Source organism: Camelus ferus, chromosome 11, assembly GCF_009834535.1.
Source record: "Camelus ferus isolate YT-003-E chromosome 11, BCGSAC_Cfer_1.0, whole genome shotgun sequence".
In the NCBI taxonomy this organism is placed as follows: domain Eukaryota; kingdom Metazoa; phylum Chordata; class Mammalia; order Artiodactyla; family Camelidae; genus Camelus; species Camelus ferus.
In genome coordinates this window covers 49830-70984 of record NC_045706.1, presented here as the reverse complement: position 1 = coordinate 70984, position 21155 = coordinate 49830, and the positions used below count along the sequence as shown (strand labels likewise).

The 21155-nt window shown below is 46.8% G+C and overlaps 1 protein-coding gene across 1 annotated transcript; it reads left to right on the top strand.

The window, feature by feature from the left end:
- Nucleotides 1-8988: 8988 nt before the first annotated feature.
- LOC106728919 (zinc finger protein 39-like) lies at nucleotides 8989-13042 on the top strand. Its single transcript, XM_032492042.1, has 4 exons — nucleotides 8989-9009; nucleotides 10558-10672; nucleotides 11020-11223; nucleotides 11461-13042. The coding sequence occupies exons 1-4, from the start codon at nucleotides 8989-8991 to the stop codon at nucleotides 11541-11543; spliced, it is 423 nt and encodes a 140-aa protein (XP_032347933.1). The 3' UTR covers nucleotides 11544-13042.
- Nucleotides 13043-21155: the final 8113 nt, after the last annotated feature.

Below are 21155 nucleotides of genomic sequence, written 5' to 3'. Positions count from 1 at the left end.
CTCTGTTGGGTCTCTCCTGTCTCCTCCTGGCAGTTCATGAGACTTCCTTGTCATTTGTTTCTGTGTGGAGAATAGGAGGCAAACTTGGGCTTTTGCTCCCTCCTGGCCCACCTTCTCTTCCCATCACTAGGAATATCCTACAGGTGAACACTGGGACATGCACACCTCTCTCTCCAGGGTAAGATGCCTCACTCCAGGTATTGCTGGATGCTCCTTGCACTTTACTATCCCAGAGGACGTGGAGGATTGCAGTGACACTGAAGTTTAGCAGACATCTCTCAGTTGTGCTAGAATGTCTCACTTTTCATTTATTTGATTCTCTTTAAAAAGAGACCATGAGGGCTAGCCCCTTCAAATGGCTCCATCCTTAACTGGTGGTGTGGTCCTGAGTCATCACTGGGCTCCTGGAGCCCCTCTCATGACCTCTCACATGAGAGGACCCCTTCCAGCTTTGATTTCCACAGACACACGATTGTAATGAACAGAGACGCATCTGCTGCATCAGATGCATGTCCACCACAGGGCATCAGCATAGCCTCCAAGTGCCCCCTGTCCACGTGGCTTTCCAGCTGCCCCTCCAGTACCTCTAGGTCAATATCCACTCCACTGAGGCTTACAGCCCATTGGTTCCATGTCCTTGCCCTGCATTAGTCCAGTGCCTACCAGACCCAGATGGAAGGATAAAGGACATCTGGGAACGCCCTTTACTAGGGGAAGGTCTGTGATGAGAGCAGAGAGGATCAGGAAGGTTGGGAGGTCCCAGATGGCAATGGAATGACCTGAGTGAGGGAGAGAGAGGGTTGCGTAGACATGTCCCAGACTTCCCTGTGGTCTAGAAGTTTCTGCAGGGCCCTCAGGGAGTTCCACTTCTCCCAGACAGGCTGCCTTGGTGTCTCTGCTGAAATGCACAGGGGCTGCTGTGAGCACTGGGACCCAAGGCAACTGACAGTCCATGGAGCTGGAAGCCTGCAGGCACATTGCTCTCCCCACCAACTGGAATTCCACTTCAGTCATCCTGCTCTTTCCTTGACACTAGTCCTGCTTCCCTCTCCTCCATTCCTGCTTTGGTTGTGAGACCACTCTTCCTGCGTGACTGCTCCTCTGCAGGGTCATGCTTGGGAAGACACGTGACCATGCTCACTGGTCCCCAGCCTCTCGGGGCCACCCCTCCTGCCTTCCTCCCACTGTCCTAGGAGACATTTTCCAGCCTTCCACTCCTTCAAACCTCCAACAGCATCCCCTTCCATCCCACCCCAGGTGGTGTTCTCACTTCCCATTTCTCTAAGAAAGCAGCAGATGGAAGAGAATGTTTGCAGCCCTGGCACCCGCTAGCAAGGGCCCCTGAGCACCTGCACCTGCATGCCTCCCCTTGACCTGCCCCTACATGCCTCCCCTTGACCTGCCCAGAGCTGTACTCCCACATCTTCCCCTCTCCCCACCTTCCTACGTGAGGAGGTGGCAACCTTGTTCCTACAGCTCTCAGACTACAGGCAGGGAGTCATCCTTGATTCCTCTGTCTCCCTTACATCACATCCAAGCCACCAGAATGTCCCTTCACTCTGCCTTGAAAGATGTCCAGATGCACCTGTCTCTCTGCACCAGATGTCACAGCTCCCTGCCTCTGCTGCTGCCGTGGCCGCCTTCCACTCTGTTTGTGCTCCGCAGGGGCCAGCAGGGCCCTGGAGGCGGTGCTCCATCTCACACACAGGAAAAGGCAGAGACTTTCCATGGCAACTGAGGCTTCCTAGGTCCTGCCCACCCTGCCTTTCCTGCTCTCCTGCCCCCATCCGCCCACCTCAGCGGCTGACCTCATGCCCCCCACCCCAGGGACCCTCCTGTCACAGGGCCTGTGCAGGATTCTCTGAAGGGACACTCTTCCAGCAGATAGACACCTGGCCTGCACTCCTGCTCTCTCAGACTGTGTTGAAATGTCACCTTCCCAAGGACCTGCTACTTTCTCCAAAGCAGCAGACACCCCCAGCCTTCCAGCCCCTCCTCCCTAGGGTTTCCCACCCACATGTCTGTGCCCCAGCACATTCCGGGTGTAACCACCACGCTGTGCCCATCAGAATGTGTATCAGAGAAGACAAGGGTCCTGCAGTGCCCTGTCTCTCTCCAGTCCTAAAACACCGTGTACACCTGAGATTTGTCGAATGCCTAAAAAATGGTTTGCTAAACTTCAAATAAAGAGAAATAATTTAGAGAAAAAGGATGAAAGAATGACATGACTGTAGAAGAGGAAGAAGGTGAGTCCCGTGCCCTGGGCCGTCTTCTCTGGGTCACCCCACGCAACAGCCGCACGTGGCCTGGAAATGTGCAGCCTTAAATCTTGGGGAAGGTGGGGGAGGATGACCGGCCAGTGGGGGAGGAATGGTTTTCATTTCTAACTTCCACCTCTGGATCCAGTCAGAGTGGGCTTGTCCCCAGCTGTCTGCGTAACTGCTGCCTGTCAGCTGCCATCCCATCATCGAGATGAGGGACACCAAGCCCTGGAGGGTGCCCTGTGGGGTCAGACGGTTGACTTCGCAGGCTGGGGTAATGCCCAGTCCTGGATAATGCCCTCAAAGGACAACAGTATGTCTCCAGCCTGAGCACCTGTCAACAGGTTTCTCCCCGGCTTCAGACTTGTCCACCTTCTGTTCACATGGGCCTTCTGGTGGGGCTGCTGGGCCATGCACTGTGCTCGAGTCCCTGTTCCTCCACTGCAGCACCACCCAGACCATGGGCACCCTGCCTACACTTACCCCTATCTGCTTACTTTTCCTCTTCCCCGTTCCCCTCCATTTCTTGTTCCAGAACATGGGGGCTGACATCACTGGTTGAGGGGAGGGGCAGCAGCAAGCTCACTGGTGTGGGGTTGTGATGGGGGGTGGAAAGGCCTGATTCGGTATCACACGGGCAACCTGGGTCTGTTTCGCCAATTAACACCTGTGATCTGTGCAAGTTATTCAAACTCTCCGAGTGCTGTCTTCATCTTTAAAAAAGAGGATAAAAATGTCCACTTCCTTGAAGTGTTGCTGTGCCAAATGAATGGTAGAGGCTGTACTGGCTTTTCTGTGGGTGAAAGAAGTTGGTTCGATTTGATGATCTCAGTTTATCTCTGCAGGAAAGGCCCCTGCAGTGCTCAAGGGGAGGAAGACAGTGGACACTGGGCACACTCTTTCTATGGGGCCCCCTACTTTATATTCCCCTTGTGTTTGTGGAATGCCACCTTAGAGTATATGGGGGAGAGTGTAGGTATTTTCTGAGTCCTCATACCCACAAAAGTGTCTTCATTTTGCTTTCATGGCTAACTGGTAGTTGGGAAAGTAGAGAATTCAAAGTCAACGTCACTGCTACTGTATTTTGCAGTGTCCAAGGGCTAGTGGACAGTAAGTGTCTTGTCTTGTTCCTTCTTAGGGAACCAGGATTTTCATGCCCTGTGGAAGTATCCGAACACCTCCTCATCACAGGTGCTCTGATTTCATCAACAGTTTTCTCAACAAGTTGGAGGAGGTCCAGTGAGGGCAGACTTTTCCCTATCCTCACACCGGGGCTGGTTGTGCAACCCTCGGACCACAGGTGTCACCCACAGTCTCAGGACAGGAGTGGACAGTCTTCTCCGACCTCCGTGTAAGGAGTGGACATACCTTCTAGTTCTCATCAGCCTCCCATCCAAAAGCTATTCTGGACTTAGTTTTCCATCACAGGGCATATAAATGGAGTGTTTATCTTTCTTTTGTTAACTGACTAGTGTTCACTGAGCACCTGCCAGGCAACCTAGCTCTGACTGAGACTCACAAATCCCCAAATGGCTCACAGTCTAGTGGTAAAGACGATGCATTAATTGGCTGATATCTAGAGTGACAACTGCCACCATGGACACTCAGGACACCTTAGAAGCACAGATCATCTCTGTCCCTTATGCCCAGACAGAGCCTGCCACATATCAGACACTCAAAAAAGGACTTTAGGGATGTTGAGTGAGTATCTATCTTAACACAGGTGTGTGTGTGTGTCTGTGAACAGACCCCAAGCCAACTGAAAAACAGTAAAGAAACAATTCCTGGGAAGGGACATGAGCTCTCACTACCTCATAGTATCAGTTTAGTGCCTTGGTTCCAGCAAATTTATTCTCTTCTTCTTGCAATGTAACCCTGAGGCCTACCTTTGCAGGGCACAGCTGTCTCCATGGCCCGATTTGGGAGTACCTTGGTCTTATTCCTGATCTCCTCTCCTTGGCCCTGAGGACTTTAGATTCACACATGGAGGAAGAGGTTGCTCTTACTGGCCTGTATGTTATTAGAGGTAGGCTCAGGGTGAGGATCACATATTCACATGTGTATTACTGTCTCTGTTTTTATGGATGAGATGACTGAGGCTACAGAGAAAGGAGATGACATTCCCTATCCCAGAGGGATGAGCGTCAGGTGCTGACTTCCCCTCTCCCCAAATTCCTGTCAATCATTCTGGATTTAAAGGATCTCCAAATAGCACACCAAAAGGTGTTTAAGGGAGAAGAGTTAGATCCAGGGTACTGAAGGAGGGCTAGGGGTCCCAGAGTCTGAGAGAAGGGAATGCGAAGTAAAGGCTGAGGTCCCTCAGTGCAATGCAGTTACTGAGGGGCAACTGCAGGATGAGAAAAAGTACATGAATTTCAACAGAGTAGGTAGTATTTTAGGAAAAGGGAAAACCAGAGATAGGTCACATAGGTGACAGGGCCAGACAGTCAGTCCCCACTCCTGCCAATGAAGTGCACACGAACACAGTCACGTAAGTCAGGTCTATCCCCGTGCGCGGCAGCAGGAGCTCTGATAAGCCTGTGTTGAAGTCCCTGCTTAATGTGTGGCAGAAACCAGGGACGAGAAGGCCCCATTCAAGTCCATCTCGCAGAAAAATAAAGAAGTAAAGATATGATGAGTAGATTAGTGAATGAATACACCTTTGGGATTTCTAGGCAGGTCATTACCAGACACTGGAAGTGTAGATTTTCACTCACCCAATGATCCAACTACTTTATTCTTGCACATAAACTAGAGCAGGCTTTCCAACAGTGGACTGTCATCTACTGATGGCTTAGACATTATTTTAGTGGATAAGAATCAGCATCTTTTTAACAGGTTCAAGGAGGGCTGCTGTCAGGAGTTTAAACTACTCCATGTTATTGCTGCCTCAGCGTACACTCTGTGTGATCAAAGGGGCCTGCTACAACCGCAAAGTGACACAGCTCTTCCTGTAAGCACGTAACCCAGGTAACAGTCCGAGAGTCACAGGCAAATGTAGGTTCCTGACATGACTTTCTCTGCAGCCCTTGTGAGCAACAGCTCCCCTCCCTTCCAGATCTTCCCCTTGTGTGGTAAGACCCACAGAGGTACCAAACCCCCACTCTTGGTGCTTTGAAGTGACCAATTCGGTCTTAACCCAGACACCGACAGCACTTCAAGGACAGGCTGTAATGCAGGCGAGCGCTCAGGTCCCGCCCCACCCTGCAGGCACCTGCGTCAGCTCCGCTGTGGCCCCTCGGGGCACGCACGAGGAGCCTCGTCTGTTCCCTCTTCCGCGTGGTTTCCGTTCAACAATGGCTCCCCATCGCACACCGGGGATACATGGTAAAAACGCCAATTTCCCGTGATGGTTACGTAGTCTAACAAATCGCGGACACTTATGTTTCACATTCATACTACAGTATACACCAGTTGAAAAAAAAACCAACCCTCGGTTCTATAACCGCAAATCCGTTCTGGGAAATAAAAACGGGAAAGCTGACCCCTAATGTCATCGCAGCTCGGCCACAGAAGTCCCCACCGTCCCACGACGCCCCTCCCCGCCGTCAGAGCCCACGTGACGCGGCGCCGCACCCAGGAGGCTGCACGTGGGGCCAGGCACGGCCCCACCACAGCCGGGTCCCAGGCAGCGGGGCCCACGCCCGCGGAAGAACACGACGCCACGACGGCCGCGGCAGGCCATACGCCCGTGGGAATCAAACTCCCGCGAGAACCAAACTCCCGCCTCGCGAGGACGCCTTGACGCATGGGACTCTGGGAAGGAGTCTTCCGGGTTCCTTCTGCGCGCGGGCGGCCCCGCCCACAGGTCGTCTTCCACTCGGAACTTCCGGGTTTCCCACGAGCACGGGGCCGGGGTCTGCGTCCGGGAAGGTGGGTGCGAGCGTGGGCGGGGCTCCGGCGCTCGGGGACGCCGGGCGGGCGTGGGGGTTGCTCCGCTTGGTGGGAGGGGAAGGGTCGGCGGGTGCGAGCGGCGGACCTGGTGCTGGCCCGGGGCGCGAGTGCAGCATCAGGATTCGCGGGCCGGCGCTGGGCAGGGCCGGCTCGGCTGGCTGAGCGCCGCTCGATGAGAGAAGGTGCGCTGCCGACGGCTGGACAACTGCCTCCAGAGGCTTCGCGAGCTGGGTGGTGGGTCCAGGGTGACGGCGAGGCCGGGGCGGGGGTGCGGGCAGCGTGCACGGGCCAGCTCTGCCCCTGGCGCGTCCCGGGCGACGTCGTCAACCTCGGAAACGCCGGCGCCCGAAGGACTAGCGAGATGCCCCCGATTCCTGGAGAAGTCACTGTGAAGGGTATGCGGACCGAGTCTCACAGGGTGGCAGTTGTGTTTGCGGGGTCTCGTGGAGTCTCGTTAGCAGGGCAAGGGTCAGGTCCCTTCCTGCGCTGTGCGGCCTGCTTAGCGCTCTTGATTTGCGTTTACAGTTTATACAAGACCTGGTTTCCAGGGACCGTAGTGCCAGGGGAGATGGTCGGGCTCTGGATGACCGTACCGTTTCTTTGTAACAAGGTAGCTGTTATGATGAGTGAAGAGGAGACGCCCCATGGACAGAATCCTACCCGAGAGACAACTTTGTGACTTGAACCCTCTCGCCTGCGCTTCGGATCAGAGGCAGAACAGTCCCAGAAAGGAAGAGATCCTAAGTTTAAGTGGCCAGGCAATTGTTGATGCTTCTGCCCAGAGTGACTGAGATTGGGGTTGGTGCTACCTCCTCCAGAAGTTGTCAAAGACGGGGCGATATTGGAAGGTTTGGACTGATTTGTAGAAGACGACCTGAGCTAGGCTGAGAAGGGGTGGGCAAAGAAAGGCCTAAGGAAATGGGACTTATTGGAGAGGTCCTGAGGGAATGGTCTCTGGTCAGAGGGAGTGGAGGGACCTGTCACGGCTGAGAGAATCTGTCTACAGTGCTTCATAATCGATCCCATTCCTTCACACCCCCCACCACGTCGTTTCTGTTACCTGATCTCTCTCAAACCGGGTGGTATCAGATATCACTATATATAGAGGTGTGCTGATGCTTCCTCTTCCTGGTCGTATTTCTCCCTTGTAAGAAAGATTGGGGGTGGGGGGGCCGAGGGGAGATTTGAGGATATAAGTAATTTGCCAGGTTCACATGATTTTACTATATACATCAGGCATCTTGACTTTTGGATAGTATTATCCACTCTGCCACAGTTAAGCCAAAACACGAGCTTATTTTTGAAAAATACAGTCAATTCAAAAGAAACTTTTTTTAGAAGACCTTGCCTTAACATGCCTATCCTATTCTCCCTAGTGCTTTTTGTGCATTATGTGAATTCCAGGGACTAATAAAACAAGTGGTTCCCACTTCACATCAGAAATCTGTTCTTGATAATCGTATCTTCTACAGCACAGTAACAGAAGCCTATTTTCCACTGTTTAAAATAGGAAAATTAGAGTGAATCACATTTCACTCTGGCTTCAAACTGATTTTTTAAAATGTGAATAAAACGCAGCACATGTCGCCATGTGTTTAAAAGACTCGTGTTATAATGTAAAAAAGTTAAAACAGTTTTCTGATCTGCACACTGTTGCTTTGTACAGTTGGCATGATCTGTTAGTTCCAGCAACCTTACTGAAGGCACCCAGTTGGCATTTGTTATGCTTTTCAGAAGTTCTACATGTGGTTGTGAAGTTCTGTTGATTGTGTGTGGCACATAATGTAACTCAAGACTTTCTCCCCCATGTCATTTTGTTAAAAATATTTTACTCTGTGATGAACCAACCTAAATTCACTGGCTTAAAAAAAAAAAAACAGTAAAAAGAAATATGCTCAGAGGTCTATGTTCCAGCTTTCTGGGCTCGGTTTAGTTGGTCAGTTCCTGTGCCAGGGCTGTCTGGGTCACACATGAGGCTGTAGCCGCCTGGTGCTACTTGGTTCCCTGACTGAGGCTGGTTGGTTGAAGATGACTTCCTTTACTTCTTCAGGGGCTTGTGCTGGCTGTTGGCTAAACTGCCTGTCCCTCACAGGCTAGCCCCAGGTTTCTTCACAAGATGACAGTGTTCCCAGAAGGCAGGCTCTAATTGACAAGTGCTTTTTATCCTATGTTTGCATCGTATGTCCTTTGGCAGGAGCAAGTTAAATGGCGAGACACACGTCATTGTCATTGGGAACTTCACAGGGAAATAATTAGGGGGAAGTAACCATTGTTTAAATAAACAACTGTTATTTAAGCATCTTTAAAAGTTTAAATTGATTTTTACCATTAACTGTTGATAAATCAGTAAGAAACATGTGCTTTCATTAACTTAAGGATAAATTGTGGATCTTACTTCTACAAACTAATAGACCTGTGGGTGCTCCTTCAATAGGGTCTTTCCTGCCCCTTCTCAAGGTGTAAATATTTTTGTCCCACAGGAGGCACACTGGCCATCTCCTCACCCCACCCCCACCCCAGTCTATCTGGTCTTTTCTAGTTACTGTTACAGAGCTTTAGCAGGAGAATCTAAGAGCAAGCCACACCAGTTCTTTGATGACACCGCTCCATTTGCCTTCTCTCCCAGCTCTATTTCTAGACTCCTCTGTGCATCTCTAAGAGCAGCAGGAAATGAATACATCTCAGGTGAGCTGATTTTTTTTTCCTTCAGCTTATTTTGTATTTTGCTGTATGAGCTTTATGAGGGTCCTTAAACTAAAATGGAAAAGTAAAATTTAGCTTCAGGGCAATATACATAAACAAAACGAAGGTGGCATGTGGATAGGCAGGTAATATGAGCTTAGAGTCATCCAAGGTAAGTGCAGTCACAGATACAGTTGTTACCTGATCGGAATGGACCCTCAGAAGAAAGCATGCTGCATCCTCTTGGGACATGAGAACTTACGGACACAGAAATATGAAACAGTGTCCTCATTGTCACATAGATGATGGAGTGATAGTGTTTCACCGCCCATTGGGAAATAAATGCTTCATGCATCTGCAGTGGTGACCGTTACCTGGTGCTAAAAAAGAACTTGCTTAATAAGGTTTTTCTGGAGTTGCTAAAATAGTTCAGTTCCAGACACCTTTTGGCTAAATCTAAGAATGTGTTGTTTATTAGGATAATGTTACACTAATTTACTGACTCAGGGAGAATTGATATCTTTATGATGTAGCCTCTTCCTGTCCATGAATATGGTATGTTTTTTCATTTATTAAAGTTCTTTTGTGTCCTTCAGGTTTTTCACCCCTCACATAGTTTTGTGTGTTTTTTATTAAATGTATTGATAGGTGTTTGCTTGTTGTTGTTACAGTAAAAGCGTTTTTGTTTAAATGAGATTTTTACGCATTATGCTTATACTCTGCTAATTTATAGAATTTTCTTATATAACACTATTTTCACATGATTCTCTTGGGTTTTCTAGGTATGGATTATTTGCAGATTATGATCATTTTCATTACTGTCTCTTTTCTATTGTGTGGACTGTTACCACTCAAATTGTTTTATAACTATGGTGATGCGGCTTCCTTATCCCCCAGTGTTTCCTGATTAAGCGTGATGCTGACTTTCAGAGTAAGACATAGACGTTTTATCATTTTAAGGAAGAATCCCCTGAACCCTCCTTTGTTAAAGGGTTTTGTTACAATTGGGAGGGTATTTTGTAGATCCCTGCTCAGTGTTGATGTGGATGATTGTAGAATTTTCTCCACAGAAATATGAATATGTTGAAATATATTAATAGACTTCTTAATATTGAGGTTTGCTCTATTCCTAGAATCATCTTTAAAAGTTTCTTCTCTGTTGTCATGGTTTGTTTCTCTTTCCCCGTCAGTAAATGGTAATGTTTTCTGAAACACCATCCTGGTTCCTTTTCTCCTTTCAGTCTTTCAGGTTCTCCTTAAGCAGTTTCATTCACTCTGATGGCTTCAGCTACCACTAGAATGTGGCTGTTTCCGAAATCTCATATTGAGCCTGTTTCTCTCTCCTGAGCTCTGGATCATATATCCAGTTGCCAGTTGGACATCTTCACATCTTTAACCACAGAAATTTCAAAGGTGATACGTCCAAGATCTTTGCTGCTTCTTCCCATCTGCTTCCTTGTCCTTTTCTCCCAAGTTCAACTTACAGTGCCAGTATCTACCTAGCTGGTGAGAAAGTGGGATGCATTCACCCTGAGTGGTTATAAGCAGCTCTTTGGAATGTAGAAAGGAAATACAAGGATGCATGTGTACGTACTTTTTTTTAGAAAAATGGTGAGCCCAGAAGATTTTTTATTGATGGAATTAGATCACATACTTAAATGCAGAATACCATTATAATCAGTTCCTTGAATACCGTTACTGTCTTTATCTGTCACCGCAGCCTGGGAGCCCCTTCGTGGACGTGGTGCTGCTGGTGCCTCCATTCGTGCGGCATCTGCTCTTCATGCCCTTGCGGCTCGACTTCTGCTCTTGCCTCATGTTCACAAGAACATGTGGTTCACGTTGAACAGCTCACATATTTGGCTCTTCAGTGAAGTGCAGCCTGATAGCACAAAGCACAGCTATTCTTTGTCTCCTTTCATACCCCCCTGCCTTAAACATGTGTGTAACCTAGTTCATCTCACACACAGGCAAGAATTTGTACTTTTGTCTCCATACCAGGTCACACGCTCTTTTTATCCGTAGCAGCAAGGACCCTTTCAGATTTTAAGGGAAGGTATAGTAGTACTTTTAGGAACTAATGAATTGACACAGACATAGGATATTCCTATGGTGATTTCTTCCTGGCCCACAATATAGAGCACAAAGCATGGTGTAGCCTATGTAAGATAAAACACACACAAAAGACTGAATTCCCAGGTTTCCTGTTCTGCTGACCCAGGCCGATGCTGTGAATTGAGGAGAAATTTGCTGTTAAAAGGGCTGGTGTCATTTGAGGATCTGTCTCCGACCTTCACCTGGGAGGAGTGGCAGGACCTGGATGATACTCAGAGGACCCTGTACAGGGATGTGATGCTGGAGACCTGCAGTAGCCTGGTGTCACTGGGTGAGCAGAACTCCCCTGGTAACTGCCAAGTGCATGCACCTTTTCCTTCCTTGGTAAAGGTGCAGTTGTTTATAAAATTAAGTGATGCTTAGGTTCAAGATTCCAGGCCAAGAAGAATGTGTGTTCACCCCTCTGGTCAGGGATTCAGATTGACCCTTCAAGAGTTGTGCTATTGCCATTCTTCAAAGCCCATGAAACTTAAGCAGTTTGGAAAAACCCTACATTATGTCTCAGCAGGGCACTGCATTACCAAACCTGAGGTGCTCATCAAGTTGGAGCAAGGAGCAGAGCCATGGACTGTAAAAGAGCCCCCAGACTAGAGTTCCCCAGGTCAGTTAGTGCATCCCAGGCAGGGAGGCTGGGGAGAGGAGAGCACAGCCGATGTTGGCCATGCTCAGCTGTTTTCAATCAGTGGTTTCCCGAGTCCATGCCTTCAGACAGTTTGTCTGCATATATCAGACTCAAGCCTTGTCCAGTATCCAGGTACGACTCTCACTTGTAAGCCTCCCTTTTCTGTTAATTGCTGAATATTTTCTCAGATTTACAAAAACCCAGTGCCTTCCTGCCTCTTGGAATTTTTCTTGGTTAGTCTCTTTCTCTAGATTCTCATTAGGCCTTCTTTTTGTCCGTTCTCACAGACTGTTTTCTTTTGGGCATTTATTCATACATCCATGTATTCTTTTAATATGTTAATTGGGAAGTTTTAGGCACTGGGAATATCTGTAGCTGTTTGGATAACAGCAGTAATGAAAGAAATGTTCTTATTTTGTTGAAAGAGAAAAATGAAACAAATATACATGTTTAATAGTCAAATAAGAGCCACAAAAAGATTGAACCAAGATGAGAGAGAAAAAAATAGAGTGTATTGTTCTCAGAAGGGTGCTCAGAAGCCACATTTAGGGGAGATTCTTAAGTGTTTATATTGGTAGAGCTTATGTCTGAGATGACTATATTCCATTTTGGCATGTAACTTACATAAGATCTGGAGTAGAGAGTGGATATCACTACTGGAGATGGCAATTAGGAAATCATTAAGTCTAAACTGTTAGGGTTAGAGGAGGTTGCCTAGGGACCTATTAAGAACATGAGAGCAGGGGTCCAAGTGCAAGCCTTGTGAACCTTGACATCACGAATCATGAAGCTGAGGAGGCCCCAGTAGATTGTTTACCATGGAAAGTGGTGATCTCTGACATGGGAGGAAAAAGTAGAGATTTGGGTCCACAGCCAATAAAACTAACAGTTTCAAGCTGGGGGAGCTCAAACCTTGGAGTGGAGTTTGAAATTAACATTTTTACCTTCTCTTGTGAAGATCACTGTTGGCATTACAATATCAGTGTACACACACACACACACACACACACAGAGTATGTGGAGAGAGCTGATGGCTACTCTAAAAGTTTATTAAGCTACACAGGCTTATAAAGCAAAAGAGAACAATATGGAAAATGTTTAACTATGGTATGACATTTTATGACTCCCTAGACGCACAGATTGTTTTAAGGTCAGGATTTTAAGATCCTCTGATATTTTTGATAGATTATGCTCATCATGGAGCCAGTGAGCCTTACATCTTATCAGGGTGGAACATATAAGAAAATAGCTGCTTGATGACATTCTTTCTGACTCAGGCGGCTGTGCCTGTCTTAGGTTGCCCCCCGCTGGGGATCTTACCCATGATTGGCTAACCAGCCTTCTCACCTCTGAGTCTGCAGCTTTTTATAACTTGTTTACCATTCCAGCCCAAGGCTCATTCCTTTGTTCACACATCTGGGGGGCTACAATCATTGTTTAAAAAAAAAAAAAAGGAAAGAATGAGAAATACAGATAGGACTCCAGTTTCAGTATAACTAGGGGACAGACGAAACTATAAAGTACAGTGAAGTAAATGTCTTCAGAAGCAGTCAATTATCAAGTAATATCACTGGTTCCATGAATTGAGGTGAAAAGCCCAGCCTGTTGATCTCAGAAGGAACCAGAAAAAAGCTTTTTGAAGTTGGTGGGCACAGCCTGGGTTGTAAACTTAAATCCTTCAGACCAGCAGGAAGCAGTTGCACAAAGTAATGAACTAGAGTTTCCTGAACCTGTTAGCGTTCTGAGAAGCCAAGGATGTATTGTTAAGTTAGAAATTTAGAGATAGCTCCCTTTTCTGGTGTGGAGAAGAGATCAATTAAGCCTTTGAAAAATCCACCGGTTCCTATAGCTGTTCCCCAGAGAGCAGTAAAAAGTAAACAAACATAGGTGTGAAATCCTTGTTCCTAAGCAGTATTCTTGTCTAGGTGACAGGCACATGGCCCTCTCCCACATCCTATGAGTAGCTGACCCAGGAAAATCATGCCATCTTCAAAGCTCAGTGATCAGAAAAGGGCTGGCACAAGTTACACACAATTAGAAGAAAAAAGGTAGAGAAAATAAACAGGGAAACAAATGGTAGATGGAAAGCTCTCAGCTGAAATCTACATCTAGAGAGTGAGTGAATATTTTGATCAAATACTTCTTATGATTTAAAAAGAAGGAAGGAAATTTAAGCAAAAAAAGAAAAGAAAAAACCCCGATGATTTGATATTAGAAAACCTAGTAGTTTGTTAGATTAATTCACTAAGGAGAAAAATCATATACTTATAAAGTCAGTATCCATTACTGACTTTTAAAAAATCTTATTCCACTAGGATGGAAAGAAACTTCCTTACCTTTACAAGATCATCCCAGAAGAAGTACTTAGATGTGGTTCACAGGTATGTCTGTGATCATTTTTATCTTCCTTCTAGGTGTCCACATAATGGGTGACCTGACTGAGACCAGCCAGGAAAATCATGGCAGACCTTTGTGGCAAATTGTAATCACCAGCAACAAAACATCAACTAAGAGGACAAGTGACTTGGGAAGAGCCTTTAATTTGAGTTCAACCCATATTTCAGGACTGCTTGTAGGTGATGGAAACTCCTCAGGAATGAAACCAGAGGAGCTGAATGTGTGTGAGAGCATGTTTTGCCCTAGTGAGCCTGAGGAGACACATGCTGGAGAGAAACCAGAGGACAGTGATGGAACTGGGAGTTTCCTCAGAGATGTTGAGTGTTCTCATTGTCAGCAGAAGAGTCAAACTTTGCAGCAGCCTTTTGAGTGTAACAGACAAGGGAAAGGTTTCAGGAAGGAGGCAGTACTCCTTACACACAGGAGGGCCCCTGTGGAAGTCACGGCTTACAAACATAGTGAATGCTGGGGAGCCCGTGATGGGTCAGCTCTCATTGCCCAAGGGAGAACTCACATGGGGAGGACCTTTTGTCAGAAAGAAACACCATTGAATCTTCACAGAGCTGATTTCCAGGAGCAACAGCACCCATGTAATCAAAGTGGGAAGAATTTCAGCGAGAAATTAAACCTCATTCAGCTCCAGAGAATTCAGTTAGGAGAGAAAACTTTTGCATGTAAAGTATGTGGTAAAACTTTATAAAAGGTCAAATCTCACCAGACATCAGAAGATACACACAGGAGAGAAACTGTATAAATGTAGTGAATGTGAGAGAACCTTCATCATCAGTAAAATAGTCCTTAGAGAACATCAGAGAACTCCTATTGGGGAGAAACACTATGCATGTGATGAGTGTGAGAAACCCTTCTGCCGTAAATCAGACCTAACTGTTCACTGGAGAATCCACACAGGGGAAGATCCCTTTGAATGTAACAAATGTGGGAAATCCTTCTGCCAGAAGTCAGCCCTCACTGCACATCAAAGGATTCACAACAGGGATACCCCTCATGAATGGAATGATTATGGTAAAACTTCCGTAAAAAGTCAGTACTCACTGCACATCAGAGAACTCACACAGGAGAGAGACCTTATGCATGTAAAGAATGTGAGAATTCCTTTTGCCATCAGTCAGCCCTTGCTGTACATTAGAGAACTCACACAAGAGACAAACCTTACAGATACAATGAATGTGGGAAATCCTTCTGTGTGAAGCCAAAGCTCACTATACATCTGAGGTGTCACACAGGAGGGAAACCCCATGTGTGTGAAGAATGTGGGAAAACTTCCTACCAGAAGTCAAAACTCACTGTACACCTGAGGACTCACACAGATGAAAAACCTTGTAAATGTGACAAATGTCAGAGAACCTTTGGTGAGAAATCAACCCTCGATAGACATCGGAGAACTCACACAGGGGAGAAACCCTATGGATGTAAAGAATGCTGGAAGACTTTCCATCAGAGGTCAGCCTTCACTGTACATCAGAGAACTCACACAGGAGAGAAACCCTATGAATGTGATGATTGTGGGAAAACCTTTTGCCAGAAATCACACCTCAGCAAACATCAGAGAACTCACACAGGGGAGAAATCATGTGTGGCTGAGACTGGCTTTATGTTTGCCCAAACTCACTATCTTTTTCTTTTGGGGACACAGCCTGCATTTCTCAGCCTTCCTTTACTGTGGGTGGGGCTGTGTAACTGAACTCTGGACAGGAGAATTTGAACATATTTATCAACATTACTTCCAGGCCAGGCCACAAAAAAATTTCCATGCATTTCTGCTGATTTTTTTTTATGCCCTGTGGTCTTGTAACGCAAATTACTCCCAGGTTTGCCTTGGGAGCCACACATTGCAGATGGCAACTGGACTTAAGACAGAAAGGACTGATAATGGAGAGTGGAGATTTCCCCAACTCTACCAGAAGCTTCTATTTGTGTTTTACCTGAGTGAGGAATATTCACTGTTGGGCCCTTACAACACTACTAGTCCATTGTGGCCAGTTCATTTTATGAATTTGGGATAGACTGTGGGAAGAAATTACCAGTCCTTGTGTGGAAAATTCACACAGGATGGAACCTGTGTTGTCATCCTTCACCCCCAGTCATTTGACGGAAAAATCAAATCATTGGAAGAGACAAAGAATGCAACAAATGTAGGAATGCCTTTATCAGGCGGAGACAGATCTTGAAACACTGAGAATAAAATAAAGCTTTATAAATATCTTAAGTTTGTCAGAGTTTTCAATAAATCTTGCAGCTTATACACATATCAGAGAATTTCTAATGAAAACTATCAGCCTAGGTGATGTGGATGAAGATTTTCAGATAGAAATAATAAATATTGTACTGAAAAAATTTTAAGACTGTAGACCAGGGGTTCTAGTGGGGGTGGTTATGCCTCCAAGGGGACGCTCAGCAGTGCTGCTCCCGGCACCAGCGCAGTCAGTCAGAGCAGTCACAGGGCCCGTGAAGGGTCCAGGGAGTGGAGAAGTAGTCTCCCTCTGGTGAAAACGTTGCAAGGGCATACTGCAGATGAGTCTGTGGGATGTGACACGTTACTGTGGTCATCTTTGGAAGATAACAGTATGGTATTGCCCACTTTATGGCCACAGTTCACATAGCTTCCATGTGCAAACTACTCATAGTCTGTCTCCCCAAAATCTCATTTTATAATGCTGTTGGCTAAAAATCCAGGATCTTGTCGTGTGTATCAGGTGTAGGTTCACATAGGCTCGTTGAGCACAGTTCCATATGAATGGTTGCTCTTAACCCGAAGGTGTGTGACTTGAAGTGACCAGTTACCTGTCCTGCAAACACTCAACTGGCAGTGGTAGCACAGAGATCCATTCAAAGGGGAGGGGATTGGGAGGCATCACTGGCTAAACCTAGCAGGACACGCTGTCTGTTCCTTGATGAGGGTGCAGTGGTTCAGGGAATGATCTCTAGTCTAGGGCTTTCGATTTTGCGCTCTTTGAGTCATCTTCCGTTTTTCATGAGACGTAGCCTGATTTTGTAATAACTGGTTGCTTCTGTCCTCCTTCCCAGAGGGCTTTTTTTAAATTTGAACTTTTTAAACCTCTTATTTCAAAGTGATTTATTGTGGTATGTCAAATTATAATCCATTAGATAAAAACCACACCCACATTTCCTCTGGAACACATTTCCTTCCTCCATCTTCAACTGATATTGTTGTGGGGACGTGCCCCTAAGATTTGTTAAAGCCCTATTTATCATCTATTTGTGAGGATTTACAAGGCACACCCTTAAGAGTCTCAAGAAAGGGTCTTACAGCAATACCTTTAGTCTGAAACTTACTGTGAGGCTACATTGTACTGGTAGATACTGAATTTGATCTTCAACCTGAAGTCATTTTATGCTGGAGAAGTCAGAAAGGAGGACCAATTTTACTGTCAAACCTAACATAAGTCCTGGCTCCTTTGTGTTTTGTCTAGATCATTCTCTGGAGCAGAACGATTTCTCTCTTTAAGCTCATCTCTCTCCCCGATACCTTGTGGTGTGTGACTGCCAGCTACGAAGGTTTTGTCTCAGCTAGAAAACCACCTTAGTCGCTCTGCTTTGTGATGCTGGGCTACACTTCTTTTCCAGTCGACACTTTGGCTTTCCCAGAAAGGGGCCTGGAGGGAGACTGTGAGGCAGAGCAGGAGGCATGGTTCTCTTCCTTCTTTGGCAGACGTCCAGGTGGTTGCGAGCAGGGGATGGGGAGGTGGCACAGGGGTGAGGAGGGGCGACACTGGCATTGCTCTCATCACTGGCCCTCGTTCCTCAGTGGTGGCTTGCACCTTCTGGCACCTTTCTTTGCAACTGTGCTGGCAGCAACTGTCACATGTCCTTGACCAGAGGCCTCCACCCAGTGTCTTGATACCAGAGAAGCAGGAACCACCATCCTGGGGCAGCCCTTCTCAAGTCTGAATTTCAGCCCTCCCAGGACCTACTCCTTGTACACTCTCCCTCAGCTGTTGGGATCTGAGCCATTTACTGCAGTTGCTGCCTCTGTACACCTCAGAGTTCTTCTTTCTACCTTTAATAGTAACTACTCCCAGTTCATTCTTTCTGTTAACATGCCACAGCTCAAATTACTGAGGAGGTTTCTGTACCATCACTCGGGTACACAGTGGGTAAAAGAAACATTTGGTATTTTCAACCTCTGTCTGGAAACCTTTGTGCCAAATTCCACATTAGGATAGTTACCGAAGTTTTCACTGCCACATAACACAGGACATTTTCCACACAAGCCTCCAATTTCCTAACTGTCCTCAAGTTCCTGTTAAAGATCTCCTGAGGCCCCTCTCCTTTCACCTGCTACCTGGTTTGAAAGTCAAAACACATGCTTAGGATTTGCTAAGGCATCATTCATTGATAGCCACCGAATTCTCTTTGAATCATCTGTTGCTGTGAAGTAAACCAACTACAGAAATCAGCATCTTAAAACAGCGACTTATCTCCCAAAGTTCTGTGGTTTGAGTGGGTTCAGGTAGTCTGCTCTTATCAGTGTCTTTAATGCAGCTGCATTCAGCTGTTCTCCAGGTCTGTGGTGAGCTGCAGACTCAACTGGATGGATGAGCTGGGTGTCCGGTGGACAGCACTGAAGCTTTCAGCTGAGGGCTCAGCAGAGGCTGTCACCGTGAGCAGGAGAAGAATGTGGGCTTTGTACAGCACAGCTGGGGACTCCAAGAGTCAGAAAGTGGAAGCAGTCCGGCTGTCGTAGGCTATGTCTGGAACAGGCACAGTGACACTTACACCATGTCCTAGTGGTGGAGAAGCCACGTGGTGCACTGAGTTTCAGGGGATAGAGAAATGGACTCCATCCCTTCATGGGGAGTAGCAGGGTTGCATACTGGGGAACATGAAGGATGGGCAGTATTGTGCCCATCACTGGAAAATACAATCCGCACACTCATTAAATGCCCCACTTGAAATAGCAGCAAAGTGCAAAATACCGAGGAACAAACCTGACCAAAAAATCATAAAGCTTCAATGTTAAGTGCGTGCTCTCAAGAAGAAAAACAGAAGTAGTAGCCAGACATCTGGGGGCCTGTAGACTTCCTGGAGTGAGGCTTGAGCCCACGCCCTGCAGGGGCCGTCTCTTCCCCTAGTGCTGACCCTTTCCTCCGCCTCACCCACTTCTCCCCAGCGCTCAGCCTGCGATTCCACGGGAGCTCTTGTCACATTGGGAAACTGGAGGCTTCTTCCTCCTAGTTTCCTTCTTTTGTTTCTGATGCCTTCTCTCCCACCACCTTCCACCTCCTGTCCCTCAGTTTCAGCGTCCTTCTCAGTTTACCTTGTGTTTGTCCCAAGAGTTGCTAAATTTCTTCTTGTCTCTCCTGAGTCAGAGCTGAGCTCATTGCTGGCATGCCATACCTGTTTGGGTCTTCTGGGATGTTTCTCAGATGACGAATTTTGCTGTTGTGGGGTATAGTAGATTAGGTATAATGGCTCACTTAACATCCAACCAGTCCAACCCTGTGGTAGCTGGTCTTCCCTCATTAAGTAGGCTTGAAAGCTAAAAGCTCTTTCCGAGATTTGGAAGGCTGCATAGTGGCCCCCAGAGATACCAGATCTCGATCCCTGGTAACTGTGAATGTTTCCTTAAATGGAAAGAGTTATGAAGATTAAATTAAGGATTTCAAGATGAGATTATTTTGGATTGTCCAAGTGGGTTCTAAGTGGAATCACAAGCATTCTTACAAGTGAGGGGCAGAGGGAAAGTTGACACCTATAGAAGAAAAGACATTTGTGAGACCCCAAGGGAAAGGTTACAAACGGATGTGGCCACAAGAATGCCAGCAGGGGCTGGAAAGGATACATGTTCCCCTAGAGTCTCTGCAGGGGGCACGGCCCTCCTGACACTTTGGTTTCAGCCCAGTGTCACTGATCTTGAACTTTTGTCTTTCAGATGTGAGAGGATACATTTCTGTTGTTTTAAATCATTATGTTTACAGTAATTTCTTACAACAGAAATAGGAAACCAGACTCCCTCACAGCTGAAACCATGTATGTGACTCAGGCTCCATCAGGCAAATGTATCCAACACTGAGTGTAGCAGTCAATGGACCACTCAGATCTGCTGAGAAGCAGGGCAGAAGTGCTCCTGACTCTCCTGGTGGTGATGTTGGCTCTGCTGGGTGATTGTGTTGGGCTTCCTAGCTCCTTAATTCTGGCTGGGGCATTAAGGCAGGTGTCAATTTTGGGGGGCTGGAGTCCCTATATTTGTCTTTTACTTGTTCAGAGTAGGGGTTATGTTGTCTTCCTTGGTTTTCCTATTGTCTTCATTTTGTATTTCCCAAAGCACAGATGAGACATGAGCTTGTGTAAGCAGTTTATTTGGGAAGTGGTTGAAAAAAGCAAGAGTGAGGGAGTGGGGAAAATGACATAAGAGGGGAGGAAAAGCCAACAGAGTGTGTGCTACTGAGCTGGTGATGACTGTGAACAAGCTACAGTCCTGGTGGACACTCCATAAGGAGCTGGGTCATGTGCATCTCAATGACTAGGCATGGGAAGCCAGGACCTTTCTTCATGGCTTAACCGTTAGCCATTATCTCCCTGATGCTGTTTTAACCCTGTTGCCTTGCGTGAGGTTGGTGAGTCCTGACCCAGATCAAGAGACAGAATCCAGAAGGAGTTTTAAGTTAAGTTACAATTTCCTGGGAAGAAATGGCACACCATGCAGGGCACTCAGAGGTAGACAGAGGAGAAGGGGAACTGTGGGCAGGCACCTGTACTGTGGATTCAGCAAGAAGGAAGGTGATCAACACAGCAAGCAGGCTTAGGATTGGCTAATGTGAATGTGTTCAGTGGACTTTGGGACATTGGGGCTGTCCCTGATTGTTCTGGTACCTGGCCCTGGGGCAATTAGGGCAGGTATACAGGAGTGCAGAGTGTGAGGGTACAACTCAGCAGGTGCTTGGGAATGTGGACTTAACTGGCTGCTTAAGAGGATAAAATCTAGCTAGGGCCACAAAATTGAGTACAGACTGAGCTCGATTATTTGGGCTATTTGAGTGGCTTGAATAAATGAGGAGACTTATACAGTATAGGGCATACATTGCCCTAACCAGCATAGAAAATATTTTATCATGAGAGTAAAAAGGAGGAATACAAGTAGAAGTATAGAGTCCATGTAGGCTGGCCTATAACTAGGTCTCCCAATTTATATGCATTAGCCA

Bases quoted from the DNA above. Each gene is read 5' to 3' on its own strand.
- LOC106728919 (XM_032492042.1), top strand. From the start codon at position 8,989: ATGAGCTTAGAGTCATCCAAG. The intron at 9,010-10,557 runs GTAAGTGCAGTC...CTGTCACCGCAG, and splicing joins TGAGCTTAGAGTCATCCAAG to CCTGGGAGCCCCTTCGTGGA. The intron at 11,224-11,460 runs GTGAGCAGAACT...ATGTCTCAGCAG, and splicing joins CAGTAGCCTGGTGTCACTGG to GGCACTGCATTACCAAACCT.